Here is a 16,486-nt window from a genome sequence, read left to right on the forward strand (position 1 = left end):
GTAGTGTCCAAAACTCACACAGGGAGGATGTAACCATCCGTCAGTATACAGAACAGACAGTGATAATGCACCTATAGACCAGTATATAGACAGGGGAGTGTAATGTGCCTAGCCAGCATATACAGAGCCATTATGTATAACACAGTATATAGCTCTGATGGCTAGTGTAGACCGTATTTGTTCATCTGGGCTGGTTCAGTATACCTGGGCCAGTGGTGAAGCAGGGTTGAGGCTGTGTTGAGGCTCTGTGATCCTGATGGCAGAAACAGGCTGCACCCTGATGGCAGGCCTCTGGTACTTTGGGCTGGAGGTGACGATGCTGTAGGCCGGGGGAACCATGGTGGTCTGCCTCTGCAGCAGCTGGAGGATGGCCTTGATGTCTGACGTCATCTGGGACTCCAGCCTGGATGGTGGGTGGGGAGAGCCAGGGAAACAGCATCAGGGGTGGGTCCTAGCTTGCGATCCACATGCGTCACTCACATTTTTTAAAAATAAATCCGCCACTGACGTCAATGCAGGATTTATGTAAAAGTCTGAGCACCTTAAAATAGGTCCTCAGTGTATTAGCTATGTATTAGCTTTAGCTACTGTAGGTTTTGTTTTATGCACGTGTCTGGGGTTGTATTGGGAGAGCGCAGTCAGTAATACTCAATGCAAACACTAGAGGGAGCCCCAACCCAAACAATTCAGAGAAGACACTAAGGCGACCCTGTCCTGTAGCACATCTTTATCTGTTTCAGACCTTTCCACCCCAAACAAAATGTAATCCCAATTTCTTTTCATGTGTGCTTCTCTATTTTGTGAATGATAATTTCTTGATTTTTCTCCAGTTTTGCATACAACACCTTCAAGGTACGGAAAAGCCCATATTGAATAATATCACTTTCATTGATTTATTTCCAATGACAAACACACAGACCTGTGTACGGTATCTAGACATGACACTCCCATACTGCCTTCAGAGCACTGTGGACAGAGAACAAGCCAGTGTTTGTCACAGTTGCTGTTGAGCTGTAAGACAATCTGAGCCGATCAACACCCCCGGCAGGCGTGCTCCAGCTAGATGAGGCAGGGTAGTGTGGCCGCCATGTCTGTTAAGTGGCCAGGCGTCTGTCCATTACCTCCCTAAAGCAGGAGAAATGAGAGCGACTACGCCTGCAAAGAGCCTGAGGTGGCCAGTCTGTAACCGCCACTTCCAGTGGAAGAAGGGATATGGAGAGGGAAGATACAGTAGAGAGAGAGAGAGAAAGTGAAAGAGAGCATAGGCTATATATAGACGGAACACACACACACATATATATTTATATATGAGAGAGAGAAGAGAAGAGAAGAGAAGAGAAGAGAAGAGAAGAGAAGAGAGAGAAATAAATAAAAAGAGAACGTCGGACTGACTCAGAGGCCTCCTCCCACTTTTTGGCTGATGTGACCCCTCCCTCTGTCTGCTGTTGCCCCTCACCATCTCCCAACCCTCCCCTCCAAACTTTGCCGTGGCGTCTGCTGTCTTTGTGTTGCGATTGCGTCTCACGGGCGTCAGCTAAAAATAGGCAATGCTGTCTGCTGTCTGTAGCAGCTGGATCCCTTCCACGCAGAACGTATGCAGAAGTCAACTCTCTGTGTTATATAGTTAGCCTTACTTTACAAGCAATGATTCAGTGGACTGTGGATGCGTACGGTAAACCCAGTTGTATTCTGATGGATGTTGTACTGGAAAAACCTTGCTTGTGTATCTAGTCTATAGTGCAGTGGGATGTAGTTATAGTTGGGCTTGGGGTTATTTGAAGATGGTGTAGTCCAGTGGTCACCAACTGGTCGGTCGCCACATTTCTGTAAAAAACAACAACAATAAAGCCTTGTGTTCCAATTGTTTTTATTAGTCTCTGGCTGTTGGTGGTAGGTGTAGCCAATTCAGCTGCCCTGCGCGCTGGGAAGGCAAACTGTTGCCATTTCATGTTTCTGGACATATAAATTCTGCCTTCCGGGTGGGCTTGGAGAAGAAATCAAGTGCACTATGCCTCCGCTGGCCAATCAGATTGCTCAGATGACTGAGTCTGCAGTAATTTAGCAGGCATAAAAGAAAGCTACGGGAAAAATGATACAGTGAGATTTCAAAACGTTGAAAACCATGACTAGAGAGAGACTGTCAACGAATATAGCAAAGAGCTGCTGTTTTTATGAGTGAGTTCATGTTGAAGTTCTTACTCAGCACTGTCAACACTTTTGTATTCAATACTTTTATAAGCCATAAAAATGCGCGTTCTTCCTATTTCCACTCAGCGCTACAACAAGCACTGCAGCAGTAATGAATGAGTAGGAAAGTATATCTATAGGCTTGCGTTGTGATTATTAGCGGCTTGGGTCTTTTTTAATGTCGAGGAATGTTTTACTTTCTCTGTTCATAAGGAGTAACAACGTTAATTTGTGACAGTAATAATGTGGTGCGACTCGAGTTTCGCCATCCGCTGGAAGACAGTGTCAGTGGAGGAAGGGGAGAGATTGACCATCAGATGCAGGCACCATCAGCCCAGTAAAATAAAAAGCAAATGATTTAAATGTATGCTCACTCAGCTGTGCCTCCCAAGTAATACAACAATGGATCTATTACCGGTGTGATCATATAGCCTACCTCAAATTTGGAAAGATTATTAAAAAATATGTCCCGAACAACAATGCATTGGCAGGTAAATTCAAGCAAATCCAGTATGTGGTGAAAATGTGTTGGGCCTATAGCTTACTGCACAGCCCTATTGCTACAGTACTGTTTTAATTGGTTATGGTTGCATAAGCTTACATTTTTTAAGTCGTGTTAATAAAAAAAATCAGAGCGGTAGATCTCACTATGCATTTTGACTCCGAAAAGGTTGGTGACCACTGGTGTAGTCTGTTTACCACCAGAACGGCTTGGTTAAAGTTGTGCTTTTTCTTATGGCGAATTACTATCAGAATTTCCCCTGGCCCCTTCCACTCACCTGTTTAGGTGCTCTTGCAGCAGGTCCAGACGTTGCTCCACCTCTCCGTAGGTGATATCCGGCTCACTGTCCTCCTCTACGACCCCACTTCGGGAGTCCTGGGCCGACTCCTCCAGGACCTCTCTGGGCCGCACGCACCCCCACTCCTCCCCATGCAGGTCTAGACACACACACACACATGCAAAAACACATTTATGTACCATTATCAACCTATGAAACAACTAAATCAAAGCACCAATCATTTCACCACAGAACATTGAATCCTTTTTAGTTAGGTATGATTCACAGGCCTTTGACCAACAATATTGTCTGATAACCGTAGTGTTTTGAGAAGGCACAGAGCACAGAGCACTATCCACTAACACTGACTAGATAGCGGTCCCTCGTCCACACCAGTCCTGTCAAAGGCTACCATTTGATTGATCAATGGCCACATTTGGCCCCACTATATAACCAGCAGTTATAGCATCAGTCAGTCTCTCACTCACATTGTTCCCTGAATGTTAGAAACTGTAATAGCAGCACTCTGTCCAGAATCATTTCTCCCTCAGGCACAAAAAAGTTGGTCTAGTCTTTTACTGCTACTGAGTGGGTGTTGATAGGAATAGAACACACCTGACAGATGCCTGCCACAGTGTTATATCGCTATAATGCCAGCAATGTTCTTCAGTCCTAGTACTGTGGACCCACAGGGGTGTACTGTTTTGTTCATGCCCAGCACTAGCAAGCCTGATATAGAAATAAATACCGCAATCATCCAGCCCTTGATTCTTAAATCAGGTGTGTTATAGTAGAGGGCTAGAAGTAAAACCTGCACCTTTGTCGGTTCAAATTCCAGTCCTCAGGTACCCCCAAAAGGTTGCACATGTTTGTTGTAGCCCAGCAGTAAAACAACCAATTCAACTAACCAACTATGTAGATGTGTTACTGTTGGCCTAGAACGAATATGTACTCTAACCTTAACCCAGTGCAAGGCTAGAGAAACACTGGGTTGCCACTAGAGACCTCAGCCACAATGTCAACATTGGCTATGTCGGAATAATTAATGAAAGCAAAAATGTGCTTTTTGGTCTTAATTTAAGGTTAGGGTTAGGCATTTGGTTGAGCAGTGTGGTTAGGGTTAAGGCTAGGTTTTAAAATCAGACTTTAAGTAGAGAAATTGTAGAAATAGGCGGGGGTTTATGAATTTGTGGCTGTGGTAACTAGTGACGACCGAAGCACTGCACTAGACTCAGTGATTGAGTCTTGGAAGATAGCTTTTACAGTAATGAAAGACGTCAAGAAGAGAAGCCACCATTTATATTGGCTCCATGCTGGGGTGATTACAGGAATCAATATCCACCGCCTGCCTCCTACTCAAACCAGGAATCATCATCATCCGCTCAAGAACTGAATTACAGCATATTACTCTCAAATCACCACATGCCGACAGGAATGTTCATTGTGGAGCGCAATACTCTGGAGACGTGAATAGAAACGTGTCATTTCATTTAGCCTATTGTTACAGTGGCTACGGGCATATGGAGGCAGTTTTCATATTTTTTACCATATCATTCAGGTTAAAGTAGTTGAGGATTTTACAATGAAAGTAGTTATGTTAGGGATAATTATTTGTGAAAGTCGTGTTTGGGGGAGTAGAGAGAAAGAGGCTGCGTGTGTGTGTGTGTGTGGTGTGTGTGTGTGTGTGTGCGTGTATCTGTGTGTGTGTCGTAGGTGTGCAGGGCTGATAAACAAAGCATAAACAAACAAGCTAAGCTCATGATCTCTTTCACAAGCTGGTCACCATAGGTCATGCCATCTCTAATGCCAACCAGTCATCAACAAGATAATGAGCTGGCATCTGCTGGCAAATTGGCAAGGGATAAAACAGAGGATTTTCCAACAAACCTGTAAGAGTGCCAGGTCTGAAATTAACCTATGGCCTGTAGTAAGAAGCCAGCCTCACCAGTCCTTCTGTCTTCTTCTTACTCACTGGTAAAAAATGGTCTGGGATCAGTGCTAGGATTGACCATGTAGGGCCTGAGGTTTTCCTGACCATGTTTCCTAACCAGGGAAAACTCCTGGCCCCAGGCACTTTATTCTATTTTCATAGCTCGTTTACCTCCTGTTTTGCTTGGTTTTAGATGATGCCTTAACACCGTGCTGGAACAGCACAACAAAAGATACTGTGTCAGTCGAGGCACCATTGAATAGCAGCATAGACAGCATAGACACATTAAATGAAAACATCTAACAGAGTTTGTTCGAAACCCTGCATTTCCAGACCAATGACCCTGGTTGGTTGTCGGATATAAATAATCCTCTTATAATGGTAGTTGCCGTGGCGATGAGCCCTAATCCTTTTGGGGGATTTTTAATATGTGTGACATCCTGCTCCAGTGGCCCAGGGTAATTTCCTTTTTTCCTAATTAATTACAGTACAGTTACTCAATATTCTGTAGAAAATGGCTTGAAAGGACATGTCTTGTCGGGTGACCATTGGTTGTTTTGTGCCCTCTGGCTTCCGTGCTGTGCTACCCATACATTGTTATTTTGATATTTGAATGCGTATGGAGCTCATTTGAATTGGTGGGTCAGCTTTTGGTCTAGCCAAAATGACCTAGTCATTAAAAGCATTGTTGTAGGGATCTTTAGAGGCTTCTAACTGTACCTTTATAAGACTGGCTCCTCTCCGCATTGTCTCCTCCTCCCGACGCGTCCGGAACAACGTCCCCCAGCCCAAATCCCAAGGTGTGGTCCCTCACCAAGGGGTAACCCTGCCCCCCCGAGCACAGAGGCCTCTGCTCCTCCCCCTCCCCTCCCTCCTCCTCCTCTTCTTCCTCTTCCCTCTCATCCGAGTCTCTCCTGTCCTCCACCACGGTGGCTACAGCCTGGGAGGAGGGGTAGAGCTGCCTCTCCCGCTCACCACCATCGCAGAACACCGACGTCTCTTTGATCTGGGTCCCTGTGGGGAAGTAGGAGGGCAATCGGGGTGGATGTGTCTGTGCGTGCGTTCGGGTATGCATGCGTGTGTGTGTTTAGGATCTTGTGTGTGCGTGTGTGTGTGCATGCATGAGCGTGTGTTGGAGGAACACTGGGTTCTTTGTTACAGACAGCTCCTCTGGGAGGCAGCAGCTCGGCAGATCAAACAATAGGAAGGTGTCGTGCTCTAAACGCTCCCCACCAGATCTGCTGCTGCCTCAGAGCCTTGCTGCCGTAAAGATACTTCATACATTTCATTGTGCACTTGCAACTTTGCCTTTACAGAAGCAGAGGTTAAGGTGGGCGGAGAGGGAAACTGTCAGTAAATGTGAAGGAAAATAGTAAGTACAGGAGAGATAACATACAAAGGCATGCTTTGAAGGATATGATATGGCTTAAAATGTATAACATCAATTGCCATACTTTTAATGTGGTATAATCTGTCTGAATTAGACAAACACATTTGGACAATCTACAATCTACAGGTCAGCATGACATGGTGGGAGCGGGGTTTATTTTAGGAGATGGAACTGTATTCTGAAAAACTGTAACCATAGTAACCAATTTAATTAGTTTGAATGGATACCAAACTGTTGAGTGGTGTGTAGCAACAATGCCTCCCATCTTACAGAGCTCTTAGAAGCCAAATTAAAACTATTTTCTGTGTAGGAATACAGTCTTCTCAAACTTGGAGACACTTCCATGAAGGCAGGTATCCTAGCGCTAAATGTTGGGCCAGTAACGGAAAGGTCGCTGGTTTGAATCCCAGAGCCAACAAGGTGTTTTATTATTTTCTTCTCGATGTGCCCTTGAGCAAGGCACTTACCCTTAACCCTATTTAACCCTAATTGCTCCTGTAAGTCACTCTGGATAATAGTGTCTCAATAAACAACTAAAAAACATGATATTGTATAAAACAGGCTGGCTCAGTTGACATGAACTGTTTTGAAAAAGAGTAGCCGTAAAAACCACCTCAACTCACCTGCGGAAGATTTCCTCTTGTTAGTGAGCCTTCTTCTGCATTTGATGTCATCCCCATCAGAATCACTGGGATAGAGGTAGACTGACTCTGCATTCTGAGGCTGCAAACAAGAAAATACACCCCTTACAATTGTATCTGTACTGCCTACCGATCGCATGGTCCATCCAGCCGTCCATCCACCCACTCATTCATCCATCTTTCCATATGTGTCTGTCTGTCCGTCCGTCTGTATTTACCTTGCCGCTCTCGTCTCGGAGGTTAAAGGTCAGCTCCAGATTGCTGAGGAAGTAGTCGGCGAACTCAGGGTACATGTCAAGCACCTCCAGGATCTCCTCCCTGTGGATGGTGTGCAGGTCACAGTAGCTGAGCGCCCGCACATCTGCGTTGGCCTTCCCCGGCTTGGTGTACAGGTGGATCATCTCCCCAAAGATGTCATTCTTCCCTGGAAGAGAGAGAGAATGAGGAGAGAGAGAGAGAGGGGAGAATGTGGGAGGAAGAAATGAGGGAGGTAGAGAGATAGGGGGAGTGGATAGAGAGATAAAGGGGGAGAGGGAGATGGAAGGGAGAGAGGGAGAGAAAGAAAGATAAAGGTTTGATAAACATGGTGAAATATAACATGCACATAATGACACACATATGCCTTGACCCACAAACAGCTAAATGACCTCCTGTATTTCCCATAATGCAGCTCAGCTGTCTTTTGAGGTCATCTAACAGCGCATTTAGAAAGCATTGAGACCACTTCACTTTTTTCATATTTTGTTATGTTACAGCCTTATTCTAAAATATATATATTTTAAATCACATTAATCTACACACAATACTCCATAATGGCAAAGCAAAAACAGGTTTTAAGAAATTTTAGCAAATGTATTAAAAATAAAAAACAGATACCTTATTTACATAAATATTCAGAGGCTATTAGACTTGAAATTGAGCTCAGTTGCACCCTGTTTCCATTGATCATCCTTGAGATATTTCTACATCTTGATTGGAGTCCACCTGTGGTAAATTCAATTGATTGGACATGATTTGGAAAGGCACACACCTGTCTATATTAGGTCCCACAGTTGACAGTGCATGTCAGAGCAAAAACCAAACAATGCGGTTGAAGGAATTGTCCGTAGAGCTCCGAGACAGGATTGTGTCGAAGCACAGATCTGGGGAAGGGTACCAAAACATTTCTGCAGCATTGAAGGTGCCCAAGAACACAGTGGCCTCCATCATTCTTAAATGGAAGAAGTTTGGAACCACCAAGACTCTTCCTAGAGCTGGCTGCCCGGCCGAACTGAGCAATCGGGGGTGAAGGGCCTTGGTCAAGGCGGTGATCAAGAACCCGATGGTCACTCTGACAGAGCTCCATAGTTCCTCTGTGGAGATGGAAGAGCCTTCCAGAAGGACAACCATCTCTACAGCACCAATCAGGCCTTTATGGTAGAGTGGCCAGATGGAAGCCACTCCTCAGTAAAAAGCACATGACAGCCCACTTTGCCAAAAGGCATCTAAAGGACTCTGACAATGTCAAACAAGATTCTCGGGCCTGATGAAACCAAGATTGAACTCTTTGGCCTGAATGCCTAGTGTCACGTCTGGAGGAAACCAGGCACCGCTCACCACCTGGCCAATACCATCCCTACGTGGAAGCATGGTGGTGGCAATATCATATTTTGGGGATGTTTTTCAGTGGCAGGGACTGGGAGACTAGTCAGGATCGAGGGAAATATTAATGGAGTAAAGTACAGAGATCCTTGACGAATACCTGGTCCAGAGCGCTCAGCACCTCAGACTGGGGCGTAGGTTCACCTTCCAACAGGACAACAAACCTAAGCACACAGCCAAGACAATGCAGGAGTTGCTTCGGGACAAAGCTTTGAATGTCCTTGAGTTACCCGGACTTGCACCCGATCAAACATTTCTGGAAAGACACAAAAATAGCTGTGCAGTAATGCTCCCCATCCAACCTGACAGAGCTTGAGAGGATCTGCAGAGAAGAATGGGAGACACTCCCCAAATACAGGTGTGCAAGCTTGTAGCGTCATACACAAGATGACTCGAGGCTGTAATCGCTGCCAAAGGTGCTTCAACAAAATACTGAGTAAAGGGCCTGAATACTTATGTAAATGTGATGTTTTGTAACTTGTGCGCTGGGAGTGGGGAGCAAGTTCAGGGAGTGAATCATTTAATCAATAAATGAAACATAATACAAAACAAGACATACACACACAATGCACAGAAACAAGGAAATATAACACCTGGGGAAGGAACCAAAGGGAGTGACATAAATAGGGCAGGTAATCAAGGAGGTGATGGAGTTCAGGTGATTGTCATTAGGCGCTGATGCGCGTGACAGGTGTGCGCAATAGTAAGCAGCCTGGTGGCCTAGAGGCCGAACACGGGAAGTTTCAGTTTTTTATTTTAAATACATTAGCAAACATGTCATTATGGGGTATTTTGTAGATTGATGATGTAAAAAAATATATAATCCATTTTAGACCAAGGTTGTAATGTAACAACATGCAGAAATAGTGAAGGCGTCTGAATAATTTCCAAATGCACTGTTAAGGTTATACCTGTCCTTCTGCCACTTCCTTATATGACAACATGGAGGTAGTGTGAATGTCTATAGGGCTGTGACTATATGACAACATGGAGGCAGTGTGAATGTCTATAGGGCTGTGACTATATGACAACAGGGAGGTAGTGTGAATGTCTATAGGGCTGTGACTATATGACAACATGGAGGTAGTGTGAATGTCTATAGGGCTGTGACTATATGACAACATGGAGGTAGTGTGAATGTCTATAGGGCTGTGACTATATGACAACATGGAGGTAGTGTGAATGTCTATAGGGCTGACTAAATGACAACATGGAGGTAGTGTGAATGTCTATAGGGCTGACTATATGACAACATGGAGGTAGTGTGAATGTTTATAGGGCTGTGACTATATGACAACATGGAGGTAGTGTGAATGTCTATAGGGCTGACTATATGACAACATGGAGGTAGTGTGAATGTCTATAGGGCTGTGACTATATGACAACATGGAGGCAGTGTGACTGTCTATAGGGCTGTGACTATATGACAACATGGAGGTAGTGTGAATGTCTATAGGGCTGTGACTATATGACAACATGGAGGTAGTGTGAATGTCTATAGGGCTGTGACTATATGACAACATGGAGGTAGTGTGAATGTCTATAGGGCTGTGACTATATGACAACATGGAGGAGAATGTTTATAGGGCTGTGACTATATGACAACATGGAGTTAGTGTGAATGTCTATAGGGCTGTGACTATATGACAACATGGAGGTAGTGTGAATGTCTATAGGGCTGTGACTATATGACAACATGGAGGCAGTGTGACTGTCTATAGGGCTGTGACTATATGACAACATGGAGGTAGTGTGAATGTCTATAGGGCTGTGACTATATGACAACATGGAGGTAGTGTGAATGTCTATAGGGCTGTGACTATATGACAACATGGAGGCAGTGTGACTGTCTATAGGGCTGTGACTATATGACAACATGGAGGTAGTGTGAATGTCTATAGGGCTGACTATATGACAACATGGAGGTAGTGTGAATGTCTATAGGGCTGTGACTATATGACAACATGGAGGTAGTGTGAATGTCTATAGGGTTGACTAAATGACAACATGGAGGTAGTGTGAACGTTTATAGGGCTGTGACTATATGACAACAGGGAGGTAGTGTGACTGTTTATAGGGCTGTGACTACATGACAACAGGGAGGTAGTGTGACTGTTTATAGGGCTGTGACTATATGACAACAGGGAGGTAGTGTGACTGTTTATAGGGCTGACTAAATGACAACAGGGAGGTAGTGTGAATGTCTATAGGGCTGTGACTACATGACAACAGGGACGTAGTGTGACTGTTTATAGGGCTGTGACTATATGACAACAGGGAGGTAGTGTGACTGTTTATAGGGCTGACTATATGACAACAGGGAGGTAGTGTGACTGTTTATAGGGCTGTGACTATATGACAACAGGGAGGTAGTGTGACTGTTTATAGGGCTGACTATATGACAACAGGGAGGTAGTGTGACTGTTTATAGGGCTGTGACTATATGACAACAGGGAGGTAGTGTGACTGTTTATAGGGCTGTGACTATATGACAACAGGGAGGTAGTGTGACTGTTTATAGGGCTGTGACTATATGACAACAGGGAGGTAGTGTGACTGTTTACAGGGCTGACCTGGAATGACCAAGAGGCTCAGTCATATCATTATTTTACGCCTGACTTCCCTATGCGCAGACCTGTCAGTTTACGGTGTTGGTATGGCAGTGATATCCTGTCCTGTCACCTCCAGAGATACCAACGTGTGTGCGTGTACACGTGCCCCACAGCATGCCCTGGCTCTTGGCCTAGATCTCTATTGTCACATGATGTCAATACGGCTTTGTCCAAACCTGGGCAGGACAAGCACCTAGTCTTTCCTCTTTCCTTTCCTTGATGCAACATTTTATTTTACAGATACAATTCCTTGTTTATTGCTCTCTCTCTCTCTGTTGATTGCACACTAATTGCAATCACTAATTCACAATAGAATTAGTATAGAAATACATGACTGGGATAAATAGAGCAATAAGTGTTTGTGTAACTTTACCGTTGGTGAGTCTTTATTAACCCATCTCTTTCAACACACCTGTGGTTTTCCCCTGCTCAGACGTTGGATGCGTCAACCAATGGTTACCTGCCATGTCATCAACTGTAACGTCAGGCATCAGATTGCTATAACATACTCTATGATGTGGTTAGCTGATGCGCAAAATACTTATCCAGGCGTTGTAAGATCTGGCATGCATCAGCAATGACTGAGCATGACCCTATTGTGTCACTGCGTTTTGCTGAAGCTCATTGGCTGAGTGAAAAATGAGCCGTTTATACAATGCTTAGCTTGTAACACTTGCTTGGCGCTGGGCTGGCACAGAGAGAGAGAGAGAGAGAGAGAGAGAGAGAAAGAGGGAGCGAGAGAAAGAGCGAGAGAGAGAGAGAGAGAAAGAAAGAGCGAGAGAGAAAGGGAAAGAAAGAAAGAGAGAGATTTACTCTGATTACATCCCAGGGACGTCAATATCTCCTGCGAGCAGCGACTGCTAACACCACAAACACTCCATCACCCTCAGCTGGCAATTAGATACCATAATAAATGATCCAATAAACCACCCTCCGTTCCCCTCTCTCCATCTCTCCCTCCACCCACTCTCTCCTCATCTCTCCCCCCACTCTTTATCTTCCCCTCTATCACTCTCTCCTTCATCCTCTTCCTCTCTCTCTCTCTCTTCTCCAAGCAATAAAACCTTCCTGTACAGCGCTAGTGTCTATCACAGTGTGTTCTTGGAGGGAGCCATGAAAATCTGTGCTCATTAGAGATGTCAGCTTCCCACCCAGGCATTGCAGAATAGCGAGACCAGCCTCTTATAAACAGTACACAGAGGATATACAGACACACAAAGAGAGGCAAGAGACACACACACACACACACACACACACACACACACACACACACACACACACACACACACACACACACACACACACACACACACACACACACACACACACACACACACACACACACACACACACACACACACACTTTGATGAGAAGTGACACCTGAACTGTGCTGTTTTACTATTCATTTCCAGTACCGCTTGAACTGTTTAGAGACAAAAACAGTGTTTGAAAGTGTGCCTGCAGTGCTGCTGTTCTAAGATTATGTTTATCTTCCAAACAGCCTGATTAAGCTGACCTTCAGGCAGAGGGAAATCATTAGAGGTGTTTGAGTAGTGTGAAAAAGCCTGTAATGAAGTATTCACACAGCCATAGGTAACCAATTCTTCAGGATATCAATTTACTGGAGAACAGCACACCTTCCACAGCCCGGCATTAATAAAAAGACGAGTCATTGTTGCAATGACTAGTGTCTAGCGTACATTTTGGTTCGGGACTTTTTCACAAAGCACAAAATACATCTGAAGTGTCAAATGAAGTTTACAATGAAACTTGGTTTTAATTGCAACCTTTCCTCAGATTGTTATTGTGAAATAGTGTATTAAATAACCTACCAGGTTAAATAGATAATATTAACAGACAATGTGAAACAATAAACCACAACATTTGAGTAGCGCATACCCAAAATGGCCACCACGATGTCATCCTTGAGGATTTCGATGGACCCTCGTGACAAGAAGTAGAGGGCAGTAAGCACGTCTCCACAGTGGACCAGTGTATCACCCGGTGGGGAGTGTGTGGTCTTGAACCTCATGGCCAGGGCCCTCAGGCAGCCCTTAGTAGCCCCTTGGAATGCCTTGCAGCCCTGGAGCAGACTCGCGTTGAGGTGGAGGCAGATATCAGCCTGGAGACACTCTGGGAAACCCTTTAGGACCTGGGGGCGTGAAAAGACAGGCCACAGCAATAGGAGAATGGTCAGATAGGACTGGATTTGTCTGTGGTGTTATCAGAGATGTGCTGTCAAACTCGAGACGTCTTTGGGTGTGGGTCTGGTTTGAGTTTGCCAGTCAGATATGGTTTGGAATCCAGAGTGGGTTGATACAATTGCCAATTGTGTTTTGGTCTTCTTCTCAAAATCTAAATACTGCATTGTCATATGTGACTGTTTGAGGGGAGTATTTTTTATGGCATCTTTCCATAGCCTTTAATCAGAGTACTAGCAGGTGGGGGTAAACAGATGGATATCCAACACTGCTATACAAGACACAACAAACTAGGAAAACATGGAAACAAACATGGAAACACATCTTCCCTTTGATTAAAAAAGAATTAGCACAAGTGTGCTCATGAGGGAGCTTTCTATCTTAGTGGGGTATCATTAGTGTCTGTGATTCAGATTTATCATCAAGATTTATAAATAAAAGACTTACCTCAACTGAATTAACCTGTCATGTCATTTAGAGTTTAAGGATCAGAGTGACAAGTATTTCAACTACTTAAATTACTACATGCTTAAATGCAAATAGTTTCAATGGAAAAAAATGTCACCTAAATTATTCAGTATCATGACATTAATGCCCACAATTGGAAAACAAGTCATTTGCCTGGGACTGAACACCACACTTGGTTACAGGTTAAAGGTCATGAGATGACTGTAAATAGAGGAGAAAACCTTGAACTGTGACCTCACAGGGGACCAAAGGGCAAGGGAAGGCTTCAAACACACAAAAGGGGGAAATGAAACATTCTTACTCTATATCACATACAAAATCTACATTTCTTGAAAAAGAGAGGCTATTTTTCATTAGTTGGGGGAAAAATCATAGCAGAAGATTTTGGAAAGGAGAGATTGAACAACATTTGGCAAGTGCAGGTGCAATATCACTGGTCATGTGTGCCAAGCCTCCCACATTGAGGGAAACCTGGCAGTGCCAAGCTGTCTGTGCCTCTCCCATTGGCAGTATTCACAGCTTGGTAACTACACTATAAAATGATGTGATTGTGTTTGAATACACAGATTTCATGCAAACGGCGACCTTGTGGCAAGCCACATGCAAGTCAGTCTGTGATGGACAATATGGGTTGCTAGAAGCACTGAGGATTATACTACTGGCTGGCATGCAATGGGGAAGTCAGTATGTACACTGAGTGCACAAAACATTAAGAACACCTGCTCTTTCCAGGTGAAAGCTATGATCCCTTATTGATGTCACTTACATCCACTTCAGTCAGTGTAGATGAAGGCGAGGAGACAGGCTGAAGAAGGATTTTTAAGCCTTAAGACAATTGAGACATGGATTGTGTATGTGTGCCATTCAGAGGGTGAATGCGCAAGTCAAAATATTGAAGTGCCTTTGAACAGCGTATGGCAGTAGGTGTCAGGTGCACCGGTTTGAGTGTGACAAGAACTGCAACACTACGGGAAGCATTGGAGTCAACGTGGGCCATCACCCCTGTGGAAAGCTTTCGACACCTTGTAGTCCATGTCCCGACGAATTGAGGCTGTTCTGAGGGCCAAAGGGGGGTTGCAACTCAATATTAGGAAGGTGTTCTTAATGTTTTCTATACTCAGTGTACATTATTTTTTCCCCCCTAGACTATAAAGATGAAGTTATGGATTTTAATAAATGTATTCTTTGATTTACATCTTGGTCTACGATTTACTACACTCTGCCATTTTTGAAAACAACACATTTCAGAGGGAAATAAGTTAACACTATTATCTGTGAACATAGTACCTCCTGCTCTTACCAGAGTGATGAAGTCATTCCATTTGACATGACGCAGACATGGAAAAGACACATTTCTATAAGTACAGTTAACATCACCAGGGGAAAAGCTGTTTTACATACAGTATCCATGGCTTTCATTCTAGAGTTTAGAATCCTAATCAAGATCATAATAATGTCATATAACCATGTCGCTAAGGGAACACACTAGGCTTTATGTTACTGGTAAGAACCGTCTTGGAGACAAGGTTGTTTTAAGGTCAGAAAAAACATTGACCAAGCTTCACCGAGAAGCTAAGTTCTGTAGGAGAAACACAGCAAGGTAGTAACATAACCGCATCGTCCAACTGTGGGGCTTAACATTAAAAACCTACTGAAGGACAACAGCAATCTGAATCATTATGCATACCCTTATCCCACCATAAGAATAACGCAATGTCCCAATATGAGCATTTATTTTGTTAAAGTCTCACTTGGAAGACTTATTAGCCCCAAACACACACACACACACACACACACTCACAGACACAAACACGCACACTCACAGCTTCCCAACCAATTACACCCACACCCACCCCCACCCTCCTCCCTACACAAACCCCACACACTCCCCCTATTCGCACCATATTCATGTCGATGCCATTGGTGTAGTTCCAGGCGTGTTGGAAGTACTCCTCCAGGCGTTGCCTCAGTGGGTTGGGGATCTGATGGAAGCGGATGAATTCTTTGACCCGGAGCATCTGCAGGTGGTACCGCGCCGTACCAGAGTACAACCGCTGGATGATGGCCGACACATTACCAAAGATACTGGCGTACATCAGGGCTGCGAGAGGGAGAATCACACCAGACAGGTGATCATCACTGTTAGCAATATTCTAATTTCCCTTCATTAATCAGTAGCTAGGAATATAGTAGTACAATAACTTATTGAGTAGTACTACTTGCCTTCACAGTAATAGTGATTTATTGTAGAAATGTGTATAATGTATTCATTTGTTTGTTCGTTCATTCATTCCATCTGTTTTCAGTCCTAGTACAGTCGACAAACTCACAGCCAATCAGCATGACACAGATGGAGAAGATCTTCTCGGAGTTGGTGTTGGGGGAGACGTTGCCAAAGCCCACGCTGGTCAGACTACTGAAGGTAAAATAGAGGGCCGTGACATATTTGTCCTTGATGGACGGACCAGAGCTGGGGTCACTGTAGTTGTACCTAGGGGGTGAGACGGTACACTCAGTTCATGGTTCGATACATTTCATGGTATTTTTCCTACAGCCTGGAATTGAACCAAGGTGTCTGTAGTGATGCCTCAAGCACTGAGATGCAGTGCCTTAGACCGCTGCGCCACTTGGTTTTA

The 16,486-nt window shown here is 44.3% G+C and overlaps 1 protein-coding gene across 1 annotated transcript in view; it reads right to left on the reverse strand.

The window, feature by feature from the left end:
• The window catches only part of LOC115129870 (potassium voltage-gated channel subfamily H member 7-like), a 72,150-nt gene that overhangs the window by 4,186 nt on the left and 51,478 nt on the right, over nucleotides 1-16,486 (reverse strand). Inside the window, exons 9-17 of the mRNA XM_065018814.1 lie at nucleotides 16,181-16,341; nucleotides 15,752-15,951; nucleotides 15,138-15,140; nucleotides 13,081-13,333; nucleotides 7,146-7,351; nucleotides 6,910-7,009; nucleotides 5,617-5,910; nucleotides 2,967-3,126; nucleotides 205-403 (exon numbers count right to left, since the gene is read on the reverse strand). Coding sequence (XP_064874886.1) covers nucleotides 205-403; nucleotides 2,967-3,126; nucleotides 5,617-5,910; nucleotides 6,910-7,009; nucleotides 7,146-7,351; nucleotides 13,081-13,333; nucleotides 15,138-15,140; nucleotides 15,752-15,951; nucleotides 16,181-16,341 — 1,576 coding nt within the window. The remainder of the gene's footprint in view (nucleotides 1-204; nucleotides 404-2,966; nucleotides 3,127-5,616; nucleotides 5,911-6,909; nucleotides 7,010-7,145; nucleotides 7,352-13,080; nucleotides 13,334-15,137; nucleotides 15,141-15,751; nucleotides 15,952-16,180; nucleotides 16,342-16,486) is intronic.

This window comes from Oncorhynchus nerka, linkage group LG5 (genome assembly GCF_034236695.1).
Source record: "Oncorhynchus nerka isolate Pitt River linkage group LG5, Oner_Uvic_2.0, whole genome shotgun sequence".
Classification (NCBI taxonomy): domain Eukaryota; kingdom Metazoa; phylum Chordata; class Actinopteri; order Salmoniformes; family Salmonidae; genus Oncorhynchus; species Oncorhynchus nerka.